The sequence below is a fragment of the Malus sylvestris genome, chromosome 2 (assembly GCF_916048215.2).
Source record: "Malus sylvestris chromosome 2, drMalSylv7.2, whole genome shotgun sequence".
Lineage (NCBI taxonomy): Eukaryota > Viridiplantae > Streptophyta > Magnoliopsida > Rosales > Rosaceae > Malus > Malus sylvestris.
Genome location: NC_062261.1, coordinates 31,607,453 through 31,631,802, shown reverse-complemented (window position 1 = coordinate 31,631,802; position 24,350 = coordinate 31,607,453). Strand labels below are relative to the sequence as shown.

Genomic DNA, 24,350 nt, shown 5'->3' with positions numbered 1-24,350 from the left:
TTTAAAGCAACAAAAAAAACTAATATAAATCGATCATCATCATTCACCTTCAAATCCAAATTACATATTAATGAATTTTTTTTTATCAATTAAAAGAGGGTGAAAGATATGACACACCCCGATCCTAGAATCAAGGCGTGCTGGCCGTCACGCCTTGATTCTAGGATCGGGATGTGTCAGTATATTTTTGTCTTCTATCACATAATAAAATTATGAACAATAAAGTAATTTTTTAAAAGCATCACCTACATTTGATCTTAACAAATCTCTAATTTAAAAAATAAAAATAAAAACAAAACTCATCCACATTTCCACGTTCTCACTTTCTCTCCCTCTTTTCTTGTCATTTAAAATATATATATATATATATCTATACACAAAGTGCGTGTGCAATGCTAGTATATAATAACATCTCTCTCTCACCCCAACCTCCACCTCTCACTTGAATTTAATATAAACAAAAATTTCCTTCAACTACTAGTTAATTTTTAGGGTGTATTTCTTTTGCATAAATAAGGAGACTTTCACTTGTTTAGCACGAAGACAGGGACGAAATCTGAGAAGGAATGAGTATGAAAAAAAGTAAATATCTTTAATCTCTAATCTCTAATCTCTAATATTAAAAAGCCAGAAGTGAGTTTTTGACACACCCTGTCCTGAAGGAGGGCATGTTGGCCGTCACGTGAGAGTGACGTAACCATTTACACAGTTCGGAAGCTTAAAAGATACAATTACTAAGATGTAACACCTGAGGGTGAGTCATACTTTTATGAATTCCGTCAGAACACCGTTAGATTCCTCATGGCCATCAAAGCTCTGCTATCTTGAACCTGGAGGGGCGCAAAACAAAGTTGAGTGGGTCAGTAAAACAAAGTTTTTTGAAAATCATCTCATCATCAAAACGCTAACCCCTCGTTGTAAAACCCGTATACTTTCCCAGAAAATAATATATACATAACCATATATAACAACAAAACTCATATCACCAGTCTTTAACACCTTTCAAGAAATATGCACCATATATAACAACAAAACTCATCACCGGTCTTTAACACCTTTCAAGAAATATGCCATGCTATTCTTCAAAACATAATAAGGATGCATCAATATAACAGGTGAAATAATGAATCAACCGGAGACCCTGCAGCTGTCTTGTACGGTTAATTCTATAGCTCAATATCCAATCCAACCGAAGTCACCACTGTGACCTGTATGACACTACATTGCACATAAATCGGAACTACCTGAAGTGGTCTGTACGACAAGAATGGTGTAAGAATACGCTTTAGTGCTTCTCTCATCAACAACTGTATAATAATCTAAAGTCACCTACAAGTCAGAACCACCTCTAATGGTCTGTACAACATGTCGGAACCACCTCTAGTGATCTGTACTACATGCACCTACTTGGATCCAAGGTGAGCGTGTGGTGCGGAGTGAATAATATAAGCACTAACACCAGGGGTGCAGGTTATGAGCTCTCAACACAATTCACATCATCAATAATCACATGAACAACATAAAACTCACCTGATACTCACATGTGCGTCCACAACACCATTTAACATATATGCATCAAATATTAATTCATATATTTCATATATTATGTATGCATGACATTTTAAAACATACTATCATTTAAATTCAATTTCTGGGAAAATCAGTAGTATATATATATATATAAACAGAAAATAACTGCCCACTCACCTGGAGTTCGCCTACAACTCCCTAGCACAACACATCAAGGCGTCATGACGATCGGCGCCTAGAACAATCATCAAATCAACCTTAGAAATTATATCAATAGAATATATAACTTATATAAAACACGTCACTACGTAATTCGATCGGGAAGATCTGCAACTCAGATTTCCAATCCATAACTTCCAGAGGTCCACAATATATCTCTATAACAACATCCTAAAATTTCCTTACCATCCAACGGTCGGATCTCCGTCAATTGTCAAAACCAAGTGACGGTTAACATTCTATATTTTGAACTTACAACTCCAATTCTGAAAGATCTGTAAATCGGATTCCCGATCCATAAGTTCCTATAATCCTCAAATATTACGTATTACAATGTATCAAAGTTTGGTGACGATCCAACGGTTAGATCATCGTTCAATTACTCAATTTACGTCAATCAATTATCAAAACTGAACCTAGAACATTAAACACATGCTAAGAATGACATTGGCGGGCCACTGGCCACGCGCCACCGCACGGGCCGCCGCGGGTGGCTGTCGGCCGCCCCAGCTCACCGAAAAATCCAACTATCTCCAAAAATTACCAAAATTTACAAAAATGAAGATCTCAATGAGTAGAGTGAACTTTATACCTGAATCCAAGGCCAATTTGTCCTAGAAATGCTCCAATTCCACCAAAACCATGAAGAACCCTAGAAATGGGTGTTTTCAATTCGACCTCCAAAACCACTCTGATGCTCCAACTAATGCTTGTGCTTTGTTTTAGGCCTCAGAAGGAAGCTATGGGTGGTGGCAATTGGAAGAATTTGCTTCAAACATAGGAGAATTTTGAACATGAAGCTCGTGGCACCCGTGGGTATTTTCATCCAAACTCACACCTAATCTCCTCAAATTTGATATGGAAATGATAGAGGGAAGGCATATAAGATGATTGGGAGTGGTTGTTTGGCTCAATGCATCGAAAAAATGGGTGAAAAACGTTGAAATTTGGGTGTGGGTGCCGCGGGTCGAAACGGGTGGGTGAAGACCCGTTTTCTTCCTTCTCTCCTCCGCTTCTCGCCCTCTCTCCTTTCCTCATTTTTCTGTTCCGATTGGCCGGTCTCCTCTCTCTCTTCTCCCCATTCGCCAGTCTCTCTCCCTGGTCTGTCCCGGAGCTCCTGCCTCTTCTTTGGTTAGGCAGTTTTGCCTAACCCGCTCCTTACTTCTTCTTTTTCACCAGTCACGCACACATACATACACATACAAAATCTTCTTTCATCTTTTTATTTTTATTTTCTTTCCCTTATATCCAAGCCATCCATTTCAGTTTTCCTTTAATTTGGGCCATCCAAATGGCACACCAAATTTTTATAATAAAATTCATAAAATGCCCAAACTTCAAACTTTAAAATCTTTTTCATTATAACTCCAAATCACGAATCGTCTACGGCCACGCTTCCATAGCGACGAGTACTACGAGGATATGTCAAGAAAACAAATCTTAGATGGCACGACACGACGATTAACCTCGAATAATGCGCGTGCCTCAAAGGGCATTTTTGTAAAATCCTTTATTAAAACTTTAAAAACTCTTAAAATCAGGGACGGGCTGTCACAATTTTGGTGTCTCAAGACTTCACCAAAAATAATTGGACTAAAACATCCCTCAAACAAAAAAAAAACTAAAACTGGCCGAAAATAATGAAAATAAATTCGCAGGGATAATTTTGTCATAAAAATATGAAAAAGAGGAAATTAACGGGTAAATTGTTTTTTTTTGTCAAATAAAAAGTAAAATGTTGGAAAGTTAAAAAAAAAGGAGAAGGGATGAAGATGTGATGAACCTCTAACAGCACTACACTACCACTTCGCGAAAGAAACAGTTTTTCCTCCTGATAAAAAAAGAAAGAAAAGAAATTTCTTTTCTTCACTACTTCGCCAAACCGACTCCACTACAGTACCACTTCGGATGAAATCTTCCTTTTCTTGCTTCAATTTTCCCAAACAAAAATATGAAACTGCATGCCAGGAAAATTTTGAATCCAAGGTTTGGAATTGGATTGGTATTCGCTCTTTTCTCTCTCTGTTTTTTTTGCATTACTTTGGAATTGGATTGGTATTCGCTCTCTCCTCTCTCTGTTATTATGCATTAATTTTACTATTGGATACATTATGTTCAATTTTATGCAAAATCTTCAGGGAATAGGGTACGCTGAAAAATAGATGTTCACATTTCAACAAATTCCACAATCTGCAGACCAAGAAAAATGGGTATGATGTACATTCTTTGGCTTCATTTGGTGGTTTAACCCATTTATTGTCACAGCCCGTTCCGGGATTTTATATATCGGGGACGTGAAATGACGGAATTACCCTTGGCGGGTATTAAGGTATGTGTGTGTGTGACATATTGGACTAAATGCATTCATTCCTAAACTTTTGGAAACATAGTTTAAGTGGGATTAAAATTTGGATTGTATTTTGTGGTTAGGGAGTTAGAAAATTAAATGGATGGTGATGGTTTGAGGTGGACCACACAACACACACATAGTCAACCCTTCTCTCTCCCTCCCCCGTGCTCTCTCTCTCTTCTCCGTTCAGTCTCTCTCTCCCTCTCGAATTGTACGGACAAGGGTCAATACCCTCGAACTTTCACGGATCGACGCCAAAAAGGTATGGTTTTTCATCCTTTCGACCTCCTGAATCGTTTGGTACTAGTTTTAGGACGTGAAACCCGAACCCCCATTTTATGTCACTATTCATGCAATCGTGATATGTTGATTTTTAGGGAATTCTAAGCTTATAGTGAGCTTAGTAAGGTCCCAAGGAAGCTCGGAGTGCTTCGTTTGAAGGTTTTGGACGTCGGGATCACTGGGTTCAAAATTGGCCGGTTTTCTTGGAATTTCTCCGGTGAGATTTTGTAGTTTTTAGAGCCTTACAGTAGTATAACGTGAAACTACATGCTTAGGGCTTCATTTTGATATAAAATACAAAGAAAATGGTTGAGAAACGACGAAGAACAATGAGATTGAAACATCTCCAGTTTTCCGGCCACCAGAAAAACCAGTCCGGCGAGCCGAGGTAGGAGACGCGCGTGGACCCGTGCCTGTCTAGGTGCGTGGGGGCTCGTGCAGCTTCAGAAAATTTTTCTAAAAATTTATCGACGTCTATGACGTCGAGTAGGTCGATGTGGTATATTCATATACCCAAATTGAGCATTGTATGAAAAGTTATTTCGATTTGTTGGTTATGTGCTTTAATTGACGTTTTTATAGTTGTTTCACATATAGGTGACACCTATCCCAAGGACGAGCGCATCCAGGGACGTCACGGGGGTTACGACCCATCAACTTACCAGTGAGTGGGCAGTTTGTTTTCCGTATATACCTATATACTATTGATTTTTCCCAGAAATTGAATTTATATGAAAGTATGTTTTCAAATGCTATGCATGTATATTATGAATTATATGAATTGATATTGATGTATATATATACGTGAATTGGTGCTGTGGACGCACATGTGAGTATCAGGTGAGTTTTATGTTATTCATGTGAATCATTGATGATGTGAATTGTGTTGAGAGCTCATAACCTGCACCCCGTGTGTTAGTGCTTATATTATTCACCGCACCGCACGCTCACCTTGGATCCAAGTAGGTGCATGTCGTACAGACCATGAGAGGTTTCCGACATGCTAGTCGTACAGACCACTAGAGGTGGTTCTAACTAGTGGGTGACCTTAGATTATGCGCACAGATGATTGATGAGAGAAGCACTAGAGCGTATTATTACACCATTCTTGTCGTACAGACTACTTCAGGTAGTTCCGACTTATGTGCAGAGTAGTGCCATACAGGTCACCATGGTGACTCCGGCTGGGTTGGATATTGAGCTATGGGATTAACCGTACATGACCAACTGCAGGGTCTCCGGTTGATTCCTTATTTCACCTGTTATATTGATACATTCATATTCTGTTTTTGACATTATGACATGACATACTTTTTGGTTTTGATAAAGATTGATGATTTGAGATATTTGAAGGTATATGCTATTATGTTATTTTCTGGGAAAGTATACATGTTTTACAGTGAGGGGTTAGAAATGTTTTAAATGAAATGTTTTGGAAAACTTTGGTTTTACTGATCCACTCAATTTTGTTTTTGCGCCCCTCCAGGTTCTAGTTAGCAGTTGGCGGCTCACGAGGTTTTCTTCAGCGTTCTGACAGACTTCCTGCATGTAGGACTCACCTGCGGGTGTTGTAATTTTATTATAGTCTTACTTGACTGCACCTAGTATTTATGCTATGAAATTGTGTACTGCTAGTAGTTGGTTTTTATTCCTTCGTATTTCTCATATCCTTTGCTTCCGCATCGCACTTTTGGTTACGTCACACTCACGTGACGGCCAGCACGCCTTGATTCTAGGATTGGGGTGTGTCATTTACTGTGGAACAGAAAAATGGGTGTGATGTTTATCAATATTATTAAGCTAGAAGGGTTTTTTTTCGATCAATGAATCACACCTTGACTTTTCATCAAGAACTCCTTCTTGGTAAAGATATGTGACCAAATATGTCTGATGATGCTGTCATTCGTCGATTACGAAGAAGGGGTTCTTGATTTACAAGAACAAGGTGTGGTTTATTTATGAAGAATATTTTCCTGATTGGTTACAATGGTTTTGTAATTGTTTGTCTATGTCTTTCTAGATTGGTTATGGTGGATCTGTCAATTGTTTCATTCTTTGATAGTATATGTCTCAATAAATTTTTACTACTATTTTCTAAATTTTCTAGTTTTCTACTGAATATCTTCTCCTTCACTTGCAATGTGTGTAAAGTTTTGTACTGATTTTACTGTGCCTATTGGTGGTGTTTGGTTACTCATTGTGCACGACATTAAAAGTGACGTATCTACAGTGTTCAGGCCTTTGAATTTTTGGATTCTATTTTTTGTTTACATTATTTTGGAGAAGATCATATATGGTATGTGCAATTTTTCAAAGTATGGCTTATTTCCACTAATGTATATTGGTGTGTTTTCACTGACAAAAGAAACCCATGGGGCATTGGTCAGCTCATTCGTTGGGGCATGTTGGCCATGAAGACAATCAAAGCCAAATTTATATCGGTAGGTGGGTTAGTTAAGAGTGTAGGAAAAAGAGGATTATGTAAAATTGGACTACCACAATACCACAAATTGAGTACTCGATAGGAAATTTCTGAACTACAACATATGAGTTATTACATATTGATTGCATACCTTACTATACATTATGTTTTGTATTAAAGTTGTAGAGTTCACATTGTTAATGCCGTTTGTTTGTAAACCCTGCTTAGAAGAAATCCCTTCTTTTGAACAGACTTACATTTTTTTCCTAACATTTCATTTCATTTTTTTATATTTTTCTTGGTACCAGACTTTTAATGAAACTTACAGTTTTATGAATTGATTGTATAATGTTAATTATACCATTTTCTTAATTTCTACAGTTATAGAATTTGATAATCTATTGCATTTAGGTTTTGAAATTTCCAAAAAATAAAATAAAATAAAATAAAACAAACCAATGATGAATTATATGAGGCCATCGAAGACAAGGACTGTAGTTTTGAAGCAGCACTATAGTTTTGTTTGTTTTTATTTGATTTTATAAGGTGTTGCTAGCCATTTTAATCAATTTAAAATGTTTTTCTTTGATTTAGTTGTTATCACGATACTTTTAGAATATTGGTGTTAGTTTTTTTTCTTCTAATGATTCCATTTACTTCGCTTTATATTAATTGTTTTGGATTTCTACTTCAATTGTATTACTGAAAGTTTGATTACTTAAATTACTTATTACTTTGCAGACAAAGAGTTCACAAGAACCAAGAGAAAACTAAGGAGCTACGACTTACAACATACTCAAAATAGTCTTCTATTTTTTCTCTCCATGTTTTGTTGTATGTATTTAACCATTCTTTTGTGTTAGTAATTTGTCTACATGCATGTATATGTTGGTATTAAAAGATTGTCTACAATTAATGTTTTTGTATATATAAGCACAACTATTTTCAAATCTTCTCACAATGCAACACGATCATTTCATATATACTTTTTGTAATAAAAATTGATCCTTTAATTCAAAAATGAGATGCTTGCCCGACACACATAAAAATATAACAAATGTTTGTAAGAAATAATGAAACATAAAAGTATTCTCAATACCAAATGACATGTTTTGGACATATATAAAAGATCTTTAGGGGCACATAAAAGTATTCAATACCAAATGACATGGTTTGAACATACATAAAAGTTCTATAGGCAGCGCCCGTGATAATAAAAAAGACCTCTTGCATGCGTGTTACTGCGTGCAGAGAGGCTAGTTAAAAAGAACGAGCATGAGATAAACAATCCTCTCGTGGTTATCAAACCTTGAGGACTTGGTACGAAAATAAGTTGAATAAGTACAAGATAAACAACTCGCCATTGATTATCTCATATCTTCCTTTTTCAAGTAAGCCCTCATTTTCAAGTTTGTCTACCCAAAATTAAGAATATTCATATACATTCTAATTTCTTTCATTTTTTTACAAACACATGAATAAAAATCATATGAATTTTGTTGTAACTAGTAAACATGCGCGTATTGTTAATTCTAAAGGGGATTAATTAAGTCGAAAATTTTCATTAATTTGCTAGGTGAAAAGAGAGAATATTTATTTACTTTGTATTTTAAATGTAGGAGGTATTAGAACACATATTGATGGTAAACTAATTGTTATTCTCATGATATCTTGATACCACACAAGGCTGTAATGTATTTTAGCTTTTGAGTCAACAATATACCAAAGTGGAATTGTAAACCCAAAGAATGTACCTAAAAAGAGTTTGAACTCAAATTGAAAGTTCTAAATTTTTACTCGCTTTACATTTTACCAACTCATTTGGCTTTAAAAGAAATAATATTTGGATATAAACAAAGTTCTCTTGTTATAATTTGGTTTCAGTAAAAATACAAGTAAATAAAGAGGAAGTTGTAGTAACGGTTTTTCAACTTTAACTCCTCAAAATATGCAGCTATGATCATTTTTGTCAACTCTATCAAAACTTATGCTAAAATGAGTCATGTTGGAAAAATTATCGTTACAATGAGGTTAAAGTTAAGAGACTATTGCTCTAATTGGGTTAAAGTTGATAGACTATTTCTACTATTTTCTCATTTAGTTTCCCATATTTGCCTCTTGATTCAACCTCACGTGCGTAACACGTTACTTATTTTGACGAAAGTTTTAATGGAGTTGACGAAAATGATCATAGCTGCACATTTTGATGAGTTAAGAAGAAACCAGTTGTCATGATTTTTCAGTTAAAGAACTATTGCTCAAATTAGATTAAAGTTGAAATACCACTGCTACAGTTTATCGGAAAGAAATTATTCGATGCTTAATTAATACATACGAATACCAAATAATAATATTATCCAGTCCCTTCATAGGGCGTGCCAAACGAGGCCTTATTGTCTACGGTCTCCTCCCTTTCATTTTACAAAATTCCGAAACTATCCCGCGACGAGCTAAAACCTGTAGCTGAGCCCTCTTTCGTTTCATATAAAGTTGCAGACTCAAAATCTCTCAGTCTTCCTCTTCTCGTCATCAGCTTGCACGCAAGTCACTCGGATTCGTCGATCAGGCGACCTCCAATTCCGACGCCCATGACTTTGATGACTCCTCCGCCGCTAGATGTGATTAATGAACCCGCCTCTCCCTCCTTTCAAATGCGATCTCAAGACGATTTCATTTTTGCGTACGAATGTTGTGCTAGGGTTTCAATTTGCAGATCGGAGCTCTCATATTGACCTTGTTTTTGCAGCAGCAGCAGCAGCAGCCGCCGCCGCCGCCGCAGGAGGACGATGAGATGCTCGTCCCACACTCCGACCTCCCCAACGGTCCTCAGCCCATGGAGGAAGGTTATTCGTCTATTTTCTATCTTTATTTACTTATTTTTCTTACTTTCTGTTTGTTTCCCGAGAAAATTTCAGCAAAATGTTAAGCAGTGAATTTTTATGTCAATGTCTTGCTTTGCGTATAGACACAACAATAGTAGTTTTTAGGGCAATAGTAATTATGGTTTTTTTCTTTTTCTAGTTTCCATTTTTTAATTGGCAATAATTATGCGTAACAATTACAGTGGGGACTGAGTTGTATGGTTGCTGAGACAACTGAGGAAATTGAAATCAAACTAATAGAAACTAGCCACACTCTTCTTGTCACTTCTGCTAAGTTGAATTCAGAATTGACTTCTGCTATGCCATACGGAATGGCCAAATTTTATTACTTAGGTGAAAAATGGTCCATTTCCCATTGGTGATTACGGTTTCTATGATTGGTTATCAAGAAGTTCGGTTTTATTTAATAAGTTACTTAGATGAAAAAGGCCAGTAGTTTGTACTGGGATTGTGCTCCTTGGGCAGTATTTTACCATTTCCTTTGGTTGTAGAAAGAAATACATAGAAGCTGTATACCAGATTTGTTTTTTGTTGAGTAAGTTAACTGGTTCCTTTGGTATTAATAGAAAAGGTTGAGATAAAATGTTTGACTTGTTTTTCTCCTTCGTTCTGCCGTTCTTGACAATCAAACAATTTTTTTGGTTTACTATGTTTGGCAGCACAAGCAGAAACCAACAGTGCAGTGGATGCTCCGGTGGTGGATGATCCATTGTCAGCTAGATTTACATGGACAATTGACCGCTTAACCATGCTTAACACCAAGAAGCTATATTCTGACGTTTTCCTTGTTGGAGGCTACAAATGGTATTTTAATCTCTTATCAGTTGCTAATTTTGATCCGTATACATATAGATATGGGTACTTGATTTGTTATGATTTATAACGATGGTTGTATTTCAATGCGCTTTGCAGGCGGATACTAATTTTCCCCAAGGGGAATAATGTGGATCATCTGTCGATGTATCTGGATGTTGCGGATTCTGGAAATTTGCCATATGGGTGGAGTAGATATGCCCAGTTTAGCTTGTCTATTGTCAATCAAATTCATAGTAAACACTCCATTAGAAAAGGTACTTTCTCTGCTGCTGATGTACCTTTTAGAAATGATAGTTTGGTAGTTTTGTAAAGTTAGACTTTACCTGTCCTAAGAAATCTTCATATCATGTCCTAATGGTTGAAATGCAATGAATAAAGGGCGACCCCAAGCCAACCTGCTTTGCAAAGGGGGGGTGGGGTGGGGTTAGGGGACATCTATTGAACGCAGCCTTACCCTTGATGTTTGAAAAGAGGTAGGAGTGCAATGATAAGGGATAAAAACCCCAAGCCAACCTGCTTTGCAAAGGGGGTGGGGGGTGGGGTTAGGGGACATCTATTGAACGCAGCCTTACCCTTGATGTTTGCAAAGAGGTAGGAGTGCAATGAATAAGGGATAAAAATTTGGTGCATATGATGTGGGAGCAATAGAAGACAGAAACTGCAGTCCACCAAAAAGAAAACTACCAGCAATAGAAGACACCAACTGCTATGGCATTTCACATATATTTGCAAGTTGTGTAGTAATCAGCTTCTTTTGTCTCATATCATGAGCTTGTCCAAAAGCCCATGTGCATGACATGTCACTCTGGTTTTTATGTCTATCTTCTTGTAGTCCTTCAAACTCTCACCAAGTTAGCGAAAGGGGTGTGAAAAGAAACACAAAAATATAGTACATGCACCAGTTTTGGCATGTTGCTTTAGTTGCAGGCAGACTATTAACTTTTTGTTTGAAGAACTTAGACAAAGAAACCTCTCTCCAAAAGCTTTATCATTAAGATGATGAATAGAAAATAAAGTTATATAGTGGTTGGATTATGTGAGGAATAGATTAAAACTGGTTTCTTAACTGTTCATTACTTTGAATATTAGAACTCCCAGTGTTATGATAGCATGTATGTTAGAACTATTTTGTAGTTACTGCTTTGTGTTGCATTTTGCAGAAACACAGCACCAATTTAATGCACGTGAGAGTGACTGGGGTTTCACTTCCTTCATGCCTGTTGGTGAATTATATGACCCTGCTAGAGGTTATATTGTGAATGATACATGCATAGTTGAAGCTGATGTTGCAGTTCGAAAGGTTATTGATTACTGGTCACATGACTCTAAAAAGGAAACCGGTTCTGTTGGACTGAAAAACCAAGGAGCTACTTGTTATATGAACTCGCTTCTTCAGACGTTGTACCATATTCCTTATTTTAGAAAGGTAGCATAATTTCTACATATAATTCATCCCACTTTGTGTACAAGGAAGCCCCATATCTCAAATTGTTCTTTTAGGCTGTGTACCATATGCCAACAACGGAGAATGATAATCCATCTGGAAGCATCCCATTGGCATTGCAAAGCTTATTTTACAAGCTTCAGTACAATGATACTAGTGTAGCGACCAAAGAGCTGACGAAGTCATTTGGATGGGATGCATATGATTCATTCATGCAGCATGACGTCCAAGAACTCAATAGGGTTCTTTCTGAAAAGCTTGAAGACAAGATGAAAGTATGGAGTTCTTACCATCATACTTCATTGTTTGCACTTAATTCTTCTACATCAATTTTGGAGGTTACTTTGACTGATCTTTGTTTACTGGAATAGGGAACTGTTGTGGAGGGTACAATACAGCAGTTATTTGAAGGGCACCAGATGAACTATATTGAATGCATCAATGTGGACTATAAATCAACGAGAAAAGAGTCATTTTATGGTAAGTGATTGAGGTTGAAGTAGATTACTATATAATGGAGCATAAGTACTGTACGTCTAATGGAAGATTCTGTATGTTTATTTGTAGATCTTCAATTGGATGTCAAAGGGTGTCGGGATGTTTATGCTTCATTCGATAAGTATGTGGAAGTGGAGCGCCTTGAGGGTGATAATAAGTATCATGCTGAACAGTATGGTTTACAGGTAGATCTCATTGGAATAGGCGTTCATTTTCATGTTGGTTTTATCTGTTTCCTTGACAATATTGGCAAAAACAGTTATTTTACTTCGATTATCACCATCAAATCATGTTTTTATTTCTTATGCTTTGTTTAGTTTTGGATTGACTACATTTTACCCTCTAGTGTTCGGCGGTGGTTTTCTAAATGGACCATGAGGTTTTAATTTTAGCAATTTACACCCTGAAGTTTTAAGTTTACATCAACTTGAACCTTCCATTAACCATTAGTTTTGCAGTTAAATGTTTAATGTGGCTATTACGAGACTCAATTTTATGCTGATGGGGAAGAAAAATAGTAGAATCTCTTAAAAAGGACAATGTGGGGTACAGATAATATGATTAAATATTAAGAAAATAATAGTCTCTAAGGATTTCTCTGCCACACATCAACACAAAAAATCGGTCTCCTAGTTGCCAAATTATCAATTTAACAACAAAACCATTGGTTTTTGTTACGGAAAGTTGATGTGAACTTATTTCTTTAGGGTATAAAATGCTAAAATTAAAGCCCTGTGGTCGATTTTTTCTTCTTGACAAGGAGTGGGGCTGTTCTATCATTTTTGTAATTGTTATGTCAGTTTGCTATAGTTTGGATGTTTGAAGATTGCTTTAGTAACAGTTTGCAATTGTTTGACCTTTTCAGGATGCTAAGAAAGGTGTCCTGTTCATTGATTTTCCACCTGTGCTTCAACTTCAGCTAAAACGTTTCGAGTATGATTTTATGCGGGACACCATGGTAAAGGTAAGTGGTTGATAGATTAATCTGCCTTCACCTGAATCTTTTCATGCATATTGTGTAACTTTATCTAATATCTGTCTATATATTTCCTGGACATATAAACCAAAAATATTGAAGCTGTTCATAGGTTTGATTGACAAACTGTTTGGTCTTATAATTGCATACTGCTACTAGACTCTTCCCATTGGTAGGTCTAGTTTAGCTCTTGTAATCTCGTGTAGTCTCATAATAGAATTTTTGGTCAATATTAGAATTTTATGCTCTAATGAGCTCTAAAATCCTGTGAAATCAATCTGTAAAGCAATATCAATTCGCTTCCATTTTCCATCTGCTGTCAAAATTTTGGACTTTCAACTTTGTCAGAATTTATTTAGTTATTTCATTATCTTTGCCTATAAGCATTAAGACCAACAAATTTAAGCTGTTTCTTATAATGTAATTATTTAGCGCTCTCTCTTTTTTGTTTCGTGTTGTATCATTTGCCTTAAACATAATTACTTAGTATCAACTAGTCTTCTGCTTGCCAACAGATAAATGATCGCTATGAGTTCCCCTTGCAACTTGATCTTGATAGGGAGAATGGGAAATATCTATCGCCTGATGCTGACAGGAGCGTACGCAACCTCTACACTCTTCATAGGTATCAGTAATTTAAGTTTGTTGGTCTTTGAGACTATTTATACTCTTTGTTGTGAAAAGTTTTGTCTGTATGGAAAATAATATGTTACTTCATTAGATAGACTGATAGATATAGTTGTATCATTTTCGTGTCCACTTTTCGAGAGTAGCTAGGTGTACTGCAACTGACATAGACTGATGATGCAACTGATAGTCATTTAGAAGAATCGTACTTTTAAGTCTAGAAAACAATATTTTACTATTTTGACAGGGTAGAATGAACCATCCCTGTTGCATTGGTTAGGGAAAAGGGCGAAGAAGGTATTATGTAAAACATATTTGTATGATTTACATTGATGGAGAGTTAATCAAAATTCCAATTATGCCCAAAAAATTGGTTTAAGATTTCTCATAGAGTTGAACTTGTGTTGCATAATATTTGTATTCTTTATGTGAAATAAGACTTGGTGGCTATGTTGCAAGGATGTGGATATGGAATATGTGACATGATACCATATCGTGCAGCACGACAAATTTCTAGAAATTAGGATATCCATATGGCAAGGATATATGAGTAAACTGAAATAATATCATACATATAAATATATATTTTACAACAAATAGGTTAAATACTAACATATGTATAAATAGGGGAATAGAATAATATTTATTTTAGTATTTCATCCCTCATGAAGTATTTCCTTGTTTTTGGTCTTGTAGGTGAGGTGAGTTTTTTGTTTTAGGTTTTTCCCCATTCTCTTTCCTTGCTCCTCTTTCCATGGATGCAATCTTAGGAAGTGGAAAACCAGAGATCCTCCTGTGTTTTGTTTAACCATTTGAGGAAAAGAGGAGGAAATGTGTGAGTGCGATACACCCGCTTCGGTTATTCTTGAAGTTACCCCAAACTTTTTAGAATCACATCTAGACCTATGTCTTAAACAAATATTGATGAATTAACCCTGTCGATATGTTGATCGTACATTGACGGGGTCCACCTTTTACTGGTGCTGTTTCTGAAGTCAAAGTAGATGCCCATTGATACTCCAATGATACCTATTGGGATGTATCGGTGGAATAATGGGGATGTAATTTCTAACTATATACCATTTGTCAAAGCAGCTGCAGTATAGCAAGTTCATTGTGGTTAATTTTTTTATACGTCAAAATTAGATGTTTGATTATACTATGTTCATTTTTGGTGATTGCTACCGCGATGAATTTGTACATGCATGGCCGTTGTAGCGGCATCTGTGCGTGGAGATTGTTAATGTGTGCTTTTGTCTGTTTGCAGTGTTTTGGTGCACAGTGGTGGGGTGCATGGTGGGCACTACTATGCTTATATCAGGCCAACCCTTTCTGATCAGTGGTATTCATAGCACTTTTTCTTTCTGCAATAATAAGTTCAATTTGCTTGCATCATATATCTGGTTAATATTCTTTCAAATACTCGAGTTGGAAGTTATTAATAGTTGTGGATTTCAGTTTGCATTTGTAGCCATGCCCATCTTCTTTTTTGTTTGTTTGTTTTGTGGTTACCAATTTGTAGAATTGATTTCCTGTTTTTTATTGATTTTTTCCTTTTTAAGGGAGCTTCACAGTTTATTACCTCAAAAGTGTACTTCAAGTACTACTTTAATGTAATATCTGCAACATTAAGAAAAACTAGATTTTACTGGAGGGGGTAGCACTGGAAAGGTGATAATATTATTTTTAATTTTCTAAATGTATGGCATTGTTCATTTTACTCGGAGGATGAGGAAAGGACGGTAATGTGATTGAGAGAGAAGGAAGGAATTGTACCTGAGTTTGTGGCTTCTTAGATTACCCTGGAAGAGAGTTGAATTTTCAGGTGGAAGGGTCGGATCGGTCTTGTATTATTGATGAGTAAGCTAGCTGTTTGGGGAGTCCTTTTCAAAGTTAAAATTAGGAGGGCATTGTTCAACTGTTGGAAATGATATGCTAGTCCTCAGTTCTTCAATGCACTTATGTATATCGATAAGTGTGGACCAAATGAATGTGGGATGAGTGAGATAGGTCAGAGAGGGATGACCAAAGGTTTGAGTTTGGTGCTCTAGGTCCCTACAATGAAGATAAAGTATTTTGGGGTTTGAAACCAATGAAAATTTTATTTTCCCACAATTGGTTAATGTTGTACTTGAATGAATTTATGCTGGTTGGACTTCCAGGGAATCAACAGTACTGGGAAAGAAAGCAATAAATTTGCACCAATGGCACTGACTTGGCTGAATAGTGTTAGAAGTTGACCCAAAAAGAATAATAAGTAAAGCAATAGTCTATGAGAGTTTTGGGTGTACGCTAATTTAGTAAAAAATCTACTTCTATTTTACCCTCTTAAAATTACATCCTATTTAGGAAGTTAGTAACTAGTAGGGTGTTGTGCAATTTTGGAACTGTACATGCATGTGCTTTTACGAAAGTGCTGAACTAGTTTGATCCTTACCATTGAGAATCAATAGCGAATTATTATTGCATACCATGACTTGTCCTGTTCTGTTTAACAAATTTAAAATCCCCTGCAACTTGTTACTTTCAGGTTTAAATTTGATGATGAACGAGTAACAAAAGAAGATATGAAGAGGGCTCTGGAGGAACAGTATGGTGGAGAAGAAGAGGTAAAATCTTTGGTTATTTTTGATGTTTTCTTATCTCTACGTGCTTCATCTGTTCTGATGTATTCTATGTTTTACTGTTTGAATTTTACAGTTACCACAGACAAATCCTGGGTTCAATAATGCTCCATTTAAATTTACTAAATATTCCAATGCCTACATGCTTGTTTATATACGTGAAGTTGACAAGGAGAAAATAATTTGTAACGTGGATGAGAAAGACATTGCAGAACATCTAAGGGTAAGCGGGATTTTTTATATTTTTGTTTACTTGAGTTTTAATATTCTTAATTTTATTTTGTCTTGCTGCATCATGTTGTGCTACTGTGTCCTCTGAACACTGTATTCCAGATAAGACTGAAGAAAGAACAGGAAGAAAAGGAGCAAAAGAGAAAGGAGAAAGCTGAAGCGCACCTTTATACTATCATAAAGGTTACAATATCTACAATCTCTCTGTCCCTTCTCCCTCTCCCCCCGTCCCTTTCTTTTCTGCCTCCTGTCTCTTTGTTTGAGATATGTAAAATTTGATATCTGGAACATTATTTAATTCAGATTTTTTATGGGGTTCCTAGGTTGCGCGAAACGAGGACTTGTTTGAACAGATAGGAAAGAATATCTATTTTGATCTTGTGGATCATGATAAAGTTCATAGTTTTCGTATTCAGAAGCAGATGCCCTTCAAACTCTTTAAGGTAGCGTATTTGCTATTTTTAACTTCATTGTATTCAAATTATTGACATTTTCAGGTTTCAGTGTACAACATTTACTCCATACTAGTCTTGCTAGTTTCCATACTGAAAATTATCAATGTGGACATGTGTCTTCGCTTATTTTTTTCAGTTTTATATTGAGCTTAATTAAGTAATATTGCCGTCAGAATCATTCTAACATAGTAAATGACATTGGAATTATATAAACTCATGATGAAGCTATAGTTTATATGTAATATTTTAGTCGTGGGATCCAAAAGATCAGTATCATTCTAATTGAAGTCCACCCTCAGGAAGAGGTTGCCAAAGAGTTTGGTATACCAGTTCAATTTCAACGTTTCTGGCTGTGGGCAAAGCGTCAAAACCATACATACCGGCCAAATCGACCACTGACACCTCTTGAGGAAGCACAATCTGTAAGTTCCTTTGGCTTGATACCTGTTATATATTCCATGAGTTCATGGTTGGTTCATGGTTCTTACGCTGTGTGTAAATGTAATGAAGCGTATTCCATTCCTCTGTTCATGACATATAAATATTTTTGGTGTTAATAGAAATTCATTTAGGTAATTTACAGTTGAAATCTTGGTTACTATTAGTAGAGATTCTTTGAGAGGTTCTGATTCCAAGAAGAAGCTATTTCAGTATACTTGGGGATTGTGGAAATTAGTGAAAGAAACAAGGGTAATTTGTCCATCTAAAAAAAATTGTAGACAAGTATACTGCTTTCAACAAAAAGCTATTTCTACGCAGAGAATATATAGATCGGAGCTTCTCCGAAAGTTGCTCCTTAGCTTCTGCTAAAAAAACCATTTGTCAAGTGTTACCAAACAACTTGAAGAAGCACCTTTTTAGCTTATGAGAAGCTATATATAACATACACTCACAAAAGTTGGCACTTCAGCAGCTTATTATATTTTGCTCATCTGTGAATGTATGGTATTTCCAGGTTGGACAGTTGAGGGAGGTTTCCAATAAGTCAAATAATGCAGAGCTAAAGCTGTTTCTTGAAATAGAACTTGGGCTGGTAATGTTACCTTCTAAATTTGTTTCATATTTTCCTTGTGTGGTTCTTGGACAAGTCATCTTATTTCAATGGCGGTATTCACTGGTGGTTCTATTCAACATATTCAGGATTTGTTGCCTCTTTCTCCTCCAGAGAAGACTAAAGAAGAGATTCTTCTATTTTTCAAATTTTATGACCCTTTCAAAGAAGAGCTCCGGTATGTCCCTTCCATCTTTCTTCCATCGAAGTTGAAATTACATTTGATTACTTAGGGTTTCCTTTTCAACAGGTATGTTGGGAGGCTGTTTGTGAAGGGTAGTGGTAAGCCCGTGGAATTATTGACAAAACTGCATGAAATGGCTGGTTTGAGTCCTGATGAAAAGATAGAACTTTTTGAGGCAAGTCATTTTGATTCTTTGTAATGAGAAGTCATGTGAATTGTGTCATTTGTGTTGTATTATAGGTGTGCCGCCTAACCTACTTAACTCTGATGTGCACTTACTTATGAGAGTCTAACGCTCATGGTATTTTTGAAAAAGGGAAATCTAAAAGGCTTTATATCCATTTTTTTGTTTTCAGGAAATAAAGTTCGAACCTAATATAATGTGTGAACACATTGATGAGAGGGCAACTTTCCGTGTTAGTCAGGTATGAATTTCAAGACTAATTTGTACTGTTTTCATTTTGTGAATTTATGCTCAGGTATATACAAAGCTATTGTCTTATATCTCTGCTAATTTACTCTCTCCGTCTCCTACCGGCCTCTTCCCTGCCTTTTAATTTGGGTGCGGGTTCGGTGAATTAGGTATTAATAATATACACAGGTCTTCAATAAGTATTCAAACTATGAATTTTAACTTTGAGTTCTCTATGATTATTTCCTTATGCAACTTTTTTGTTCTTTCAGCTTGAAGATGGGGACATCATTTGCTTTCAAAAATCCCCTCAGAGTGGAAGCAGCCAACAATTCCGTTATCCAGATGTTCCTTCATTCCTGGATTATGTTCGTAACCGTCAGGTATATTTTCATTTTTCTTTTTAAAGCTCAGAATCTCCCAAACGTTTAATTCCATGTTGGATTCTCAATATTTTAGTTTCCCTGCCCTATGGGTCAATCTTCTGGTGTATGATCCAAAATAAGAACAATGAAAACTAGGGAAATTAGTGGTCAATGACAACCAGTCAAAGCTGAGATAACTTAGTATTGCTCGAAGGCTATGTTTGTTTGGTTGAAATCCAGATCAAGGAGTTGGTTTCTCATTATATCAGGGCTTGGTGTTTTGTTAACTTTTTAGTTCTTGAAAAGTAAACAAATGCGAGGAATTGATGAAAGTCAATTCCGCCTGCTGAGCAGATTAGATACACCAATGTGGGGTGGTAGTTTTATTCTTTCAACTTTGGGATTCAAAGTCGCATTTGATGTCCCGTTATTACTTGACAACTATACTGTTTAAAAAGAAAAAATAATTCTACAAACCCTTCATTATCGGAGTGGTGGAGCGAAACTGGTAAGAAGTCAAAGTGTTTTTTTTTGTCAATGGGTAAGAAGTCAGTTTAATTTATGCAGATGCAGATTTGAAGTTGAGCACCATAAACCGCTGTTTCAACCAAATGGTTATCAAAATTGGCCTTCCTTCGTAAATCCTGACAATTGTTTTAGAGAACTTTTTAGTGCCTTTCTGTTTACTGCTGCAAAATCGTATTTATTTTCTGTAAATTATTTGGAGGATGCATCTTTATACTGAAAACTTTGACTGAGTAAAGAAGGGAGAGAGAAAGAGAAGTTTTGGGGGGGGGGCGGGGGGGGGGGTGTCTCTGCAACTTTTGAATGATAAATTTATTATATTCCCCATTTAGCATTCCAATCAACCAAACATGCCTAAATGAATACTTAGTTTACAAGATTATAGAGAAACAAATCCTTTTGATGCGGATGAATGGCAAAGAGATGAAGGACATTGGAGCATGAGTTGGGTTGATATGAGACATGCTGCATTTATTTTGATGGGGATGAACCAACATCATGGGATGTACCTTGAACTGTGAAAAGGCGCTTGTTATGTCTTTGGGTAATGGGTACAATGTTGCCACCTCTATCTAAAACTAGATAAACCCCGTAATCCCTCTTTTCTCATCATCCACTAGCTTATACGTAAGTGTGGAAGAGACACAGTGTGCTATTGATGGGAAGTAAGTCCATGCACAGGAAGTTAAGTGACGACTTTGTTGTTATGTTTTGTAATCGTTGAGTGTGCTTGGTATCCTTTTAATGCTATCAAGGGATGGATATCTGGTAGTTCCATTACTAATATGGTAGAAAATTTTGTTCGTGCAGCCCAGGACCAAAATCAGATAAAACAATAGCGTCTTTTGCTTATTTGTTGTTTCATATTGTCTGCCTATTAATCCCACAAATGTGGAAGGGATTTAATGCTGGGACTAGTAATTATTTTATGCCCAGTTATTAGGCATCGTCTATATCAAAAGGGAAGTTGTGGGCTATTAACAATCTAAAACATTCATTGCATTGTCAAGTTCAAGTTGAATTTCAGATGATAATATTTGTGAAGTTCCTGAAAAGGGCGGGGTTTTTGTGTGTGTTTTAGTCAATAATTTTTCTTTTGTTATTGTACCGTGACATTCCATGACAATCTACAGGTTGTTCGCTTTCGTTCTTTGGACAAGCCGAAGGAAGATGAGTTCTGTCTTGAGTTGTAAGTTTGCAGTATCATGTTTTGCATTCTTCTGGAAGGGGGGTGAATCAGTCTAAATAGTTTAATATTCACTTTTTAGGTCAAAGTTTCACACCTATGATGATGTTGTGGAAAGAGTTGCTCAACATCTTGGCTTGGATGATCCAACTAAAGTTAGGCTCACTTCTCATAATTGTTACTCACAGCAACCTAAACCCCAACCAATCAAGTATCGAGGAGTAGAACATTTGTCTGACATGCTGGTGCACTACAATCAGGTTGTTTATTTTAAGATTTTAAGCTCTGTTTACGAAGTATTTTACTGTTGGAAAAACACATAACATATAAATTCCTCTTTCAGACTACGGACATACTCTATTATGAAGTATTGGATATCCCTCTCCCGGAGTTACAAGGCCTTAAAACTTTGAAAGTTGCTTTTCATCATGCTACCAAGGATGAAGTGAGTGAAGATAGAAACAGAATCATTAATTATTTAATATGTCAAGAATTTTGCCTCTTAGAAGCACTTTTATGTTGTCAGGTTGTGGTTCACACTATTAGATTACCCAAGCAGAGCACTGTGGGGGATGTGATTGATGACCTTAAGACAAAGGTAATTACTTTGCAGCTTTTCACCTTAAGACAAAGCATGGACGCGATAATGGATATGAAACAAGTGTCATAATTCGTGGTTGAGATTTTTTCACTTTTATTTCTTTGTCTATATGTGTTGTACAGTTTCTGTTTTATTCTCAAAGCAGTATTTCAACGAACATTGTAAGAAAAACACTTATGTATCTCCTTTCTCTATCTGGAACAGGTGGAGTTGTCTCATCCTAATGCCGAACTCAGACTGTTGGAAGTTTTCTATCACAAAATCTACAAGGTATCGGATAATGTGCAGATAGATGTTGTCTATGAACATAATTATATGTTATGTCCCTTAAATTTCTTAGAGAAGAGATTGGTACCCCCAAAACAATCAACGGCCCACCTCGCCTCAAAATAATTGTTTTGCAGGAGTTGCTCTCTGTTGCAGTGCATGAATCTATTGTTGTTTCTTTGATCTGAAATTTTGAAACCTTTTAGAATCGGTTCATTTATGTAATTCTTATATTGTTTTACAGATTTTCCCGCCAAATGAAAAGATTGAGAATATAAATGATCAATACTGGACATTACGTGCAGAAGAGGTTAGTCTGCACAGTTTGAGTTAATAATGATCCTATGTTCCAGTCCATCGTTTTATAATGTGTTAGAAATATTTGTTTTACACTTCTGCTGTTAAACTTTTATTCTTGTCTGTTACTCAGATCCCTGAAGAAGAGAAAAACTTTGGTCCTCATGATCGTCTGATCCATGTTTATCATTTTATGAAGGACACAGCTCAAAACCAGGTAGGAAGATATAATTACCTCCTGATTTTATTGTTCTCCCATTTTTTTTTTCTCAGAATCAATAGGTTCTTTTAGTATTTATTATCATTGCCATCATCATCATCACCACTTTTTTATTTATAATTTTGAATTTAGCAGGTTCAGAATTTTGGAGAACCATTTTTCTTGGTCATTCGTGAGGATGAGACATTAGCGGAAGTTAAAGTGCGTGTACAGAAAAAGTTACAAGTCCCAGATGAGGAGTATTCAAAGGTATTTTCTTATTTACAGAGGACATTGTACTGAGGTTGATGCAGTTTCAGAGTAGTGGCCAGTTGTGAAATCCCTACTTCGAATTGTAATATATTGTTTCTTGTTTGGTGCAGTGGAATTTTGCATTTTTGTCCATGGGTCGTCCTGAATACCTGCAAGACGATGATATAGTGGCCAGCCGATTTCAGGTCTCTCTCTCTGCACCCGCACACTCACAATATACTATCCGAAGTCTAATTTGTACGGAAATTTTAATTCTATTCTTCAATATCATTTTTCAGAGAAGGGATGTGTATGGAGCATGGGAACAGTACCTTGGATTGGAACACACTGATCATGCTCCTAAAAGGTCACATACAACAAACCAGGTATTCCTTTGAACTTAACTATATTAACCTGACTGACGCACACTCGGTTGAAAACCCAAGAGGTGAACTATTAGGAAAATGGGCTGGTTTTATGTCTTGGTAAATTTTATACAATTGACGCTCAGCCCAGGATCGCTCTCAATTTCTTTACAATGATTCTCAGTAGAAATTTGTGGGATTGGTTGTACAGGAGGTAGCTATTAGGCATAAGGGATGCAGAAAATATTGTTGCGCTATTTTACGCTCTTTAGAGGCCGAACCCAGAATTTGTTTAAGATTCCGATGATTTAAAAAAAAATTACTGTTGTGGGAAAGTAGTTTATAATTAGTTTTTGTCAATCCTGTGCTGACTCCACTTGAATTATGCAGAATCGTCACACCTTTGAGAAGCCGGTGAAAATATACAACTAAAGAGAATGGCGATGACTTTGTCAGCTCCTTTCACAGATTCAACTTTGTATACATATGCAGAGTCTTGTGAAGAGTCCGAGAAGAACAAAGGAAGCTTTTCTTTAATTTGGCAATGGTTATTGATCTTACCGGGCATACAATTCTTTAGCTAAACTGCTGTGTATCCTCGACGTTTCGGACTTGTTGTAGGCACCCGTATTTGAGGTGTGAGGTAGGAGGCATCTCATTTGAATCGCTGTAATTTCGTATATAAGATTTTGGGGTGAGCAATGTACAGAGGGTATAGGTTTGCAGGTTTAAATGCAGTTTCATTGTCCAGTTCCAGTATGTTGATCTTTTTGCATGCATGCATGATGGAAGCTCTGTACAATATTGGATCTTCAGCTTCCTGCTGGTGTTCTTTTCTTATTTTTCTGTTGTTTTTTAGTGTATGAAAATAATTAGCTGTAGTTACATTTGCCCCAACCTGTTTGTTTTTGCCAATTCTTGACTGGATTTGGTGGAAATTCATTTGAAGGTGGACAAGTGGGTGATGATAGCAACACTCTTATGAGTTAAAAAAACTAAACTTTTTTTTTTTTTTTTTTATAACACAACAATGTATTTATGCTAAGTGGTGATGGAATAAATTGGCATTGAATTTGTCCAAGTACGGGATCCGTGCTTAGGTAATCACTTTTAAGTGGAGGAATACCATTAGTATTAAGTGACCAAGAAAGTTGGCTTAACATCCTTGATTATATGGAATATACAAGACGCCCACTTTTTCAAATTTCCCTTCAAGTAGCCATCAACTTTCTCATTCCCAAACGTTTTATGGCACACTGGCCACAACAGAATTTCTCACTTATTCTAGTT

The 24,350-nt window shown here is 36.3% G+C and overlaps 1 protein-coding gene across 3 annotated transcripts; it reads left to right on the top strand.

Annotated features, from left to right (window-relative positions):
* Nucleotides 1-9,229: 9,229 nt before the first annotated feature.
* Nucleotides 9,230-23,900, top strand: LOC126582114 (ubiquitin C-terminal hydrolase 13-like). Of its 3 annotated transcripts, none has more exons than XM_050246130.1 (32): nt 9,230-9,421; nt 9,550-9,646; nt 10,345-10,489; nt 10,598-10,755; nt 11,662-11,927; nt 12,002-12,220; nt 12,317-12,425; nt 12,513-12,628; nt 13,309-13,407; nt 13,935-14,044; nt 15,314-15,388; nt 16,577-16,655; nt 16,747-16,893; nt 17,004-17,084; nt 17,225-17,344; nt 17,656-17,778; nt 18,312-18,389; nt 18,497-18,585; nt 18,658-18,766; nt 18,948-19,016; nt 19,276-19,386; nt 21,027-21,082; nt 21,162-21,339; nt 21,423-21,524; nt 21,606-21,677; nt 21,885-21,950; nt 22,192-22,257; nt 22,378-22,461; nt 22,597-22,713; nt 22,827-22,901; nt 22,995-23,081; nt 23,451-23,900. In XM_050246130.1, the coding sequence occupies exons 1-32, from the start codon at nt 9,392-9,394 to the stop codon at nt 23,490-23,492; spliced, it is 3,375 nt and encodes a 1,124-aa protein (XP_050102087.1). In that variant the 5' UTR covers nt 9,230-9,391; the 3' UTR covers nt 23,493-23,900. The 3 variants fall into 3 exon arrangements, with proteins under 3 accessions (XP_050102087.1, XP_050102079.1, XP_050102096.1); XM_050246122.1 differs by having other exon boundaries at nt 9,547-9,646; XM_050246139.1 differs by having other exon boundaries at nt 9,231-9,421; nt 22,600-22,713.
* The last annotated feature ends 450 nt before the right edge of the window (nt 23,901-24,350 follow it).

What these genes read in the sequence shown, in the direction of transcription:
- LOC126582114 (XM_050246122.1), top strand. Translation starts at nt 9,392, where the DNA reads ATGACTTTGATGACTCCTCCGCCGCTAGAT. An exon ending in GAGAAAAGAGTCATTTTATG is followed by an intron (nt 12,426 to 12,512) that starts GTAAGTGATTGA and finishes GTTTATTTGTAG; the next exon opens with ATCTTCAATTGGATGTCAAA. An exon ending in ACATTGCAGAACATCTAAGG is followed by an intron (nt 16,894 to 17,003) that starts GTAAGCGGGATT and finishes ACTGTATTCCAG; the next exon opens with ATAAGACTGAAGAAAGAACA.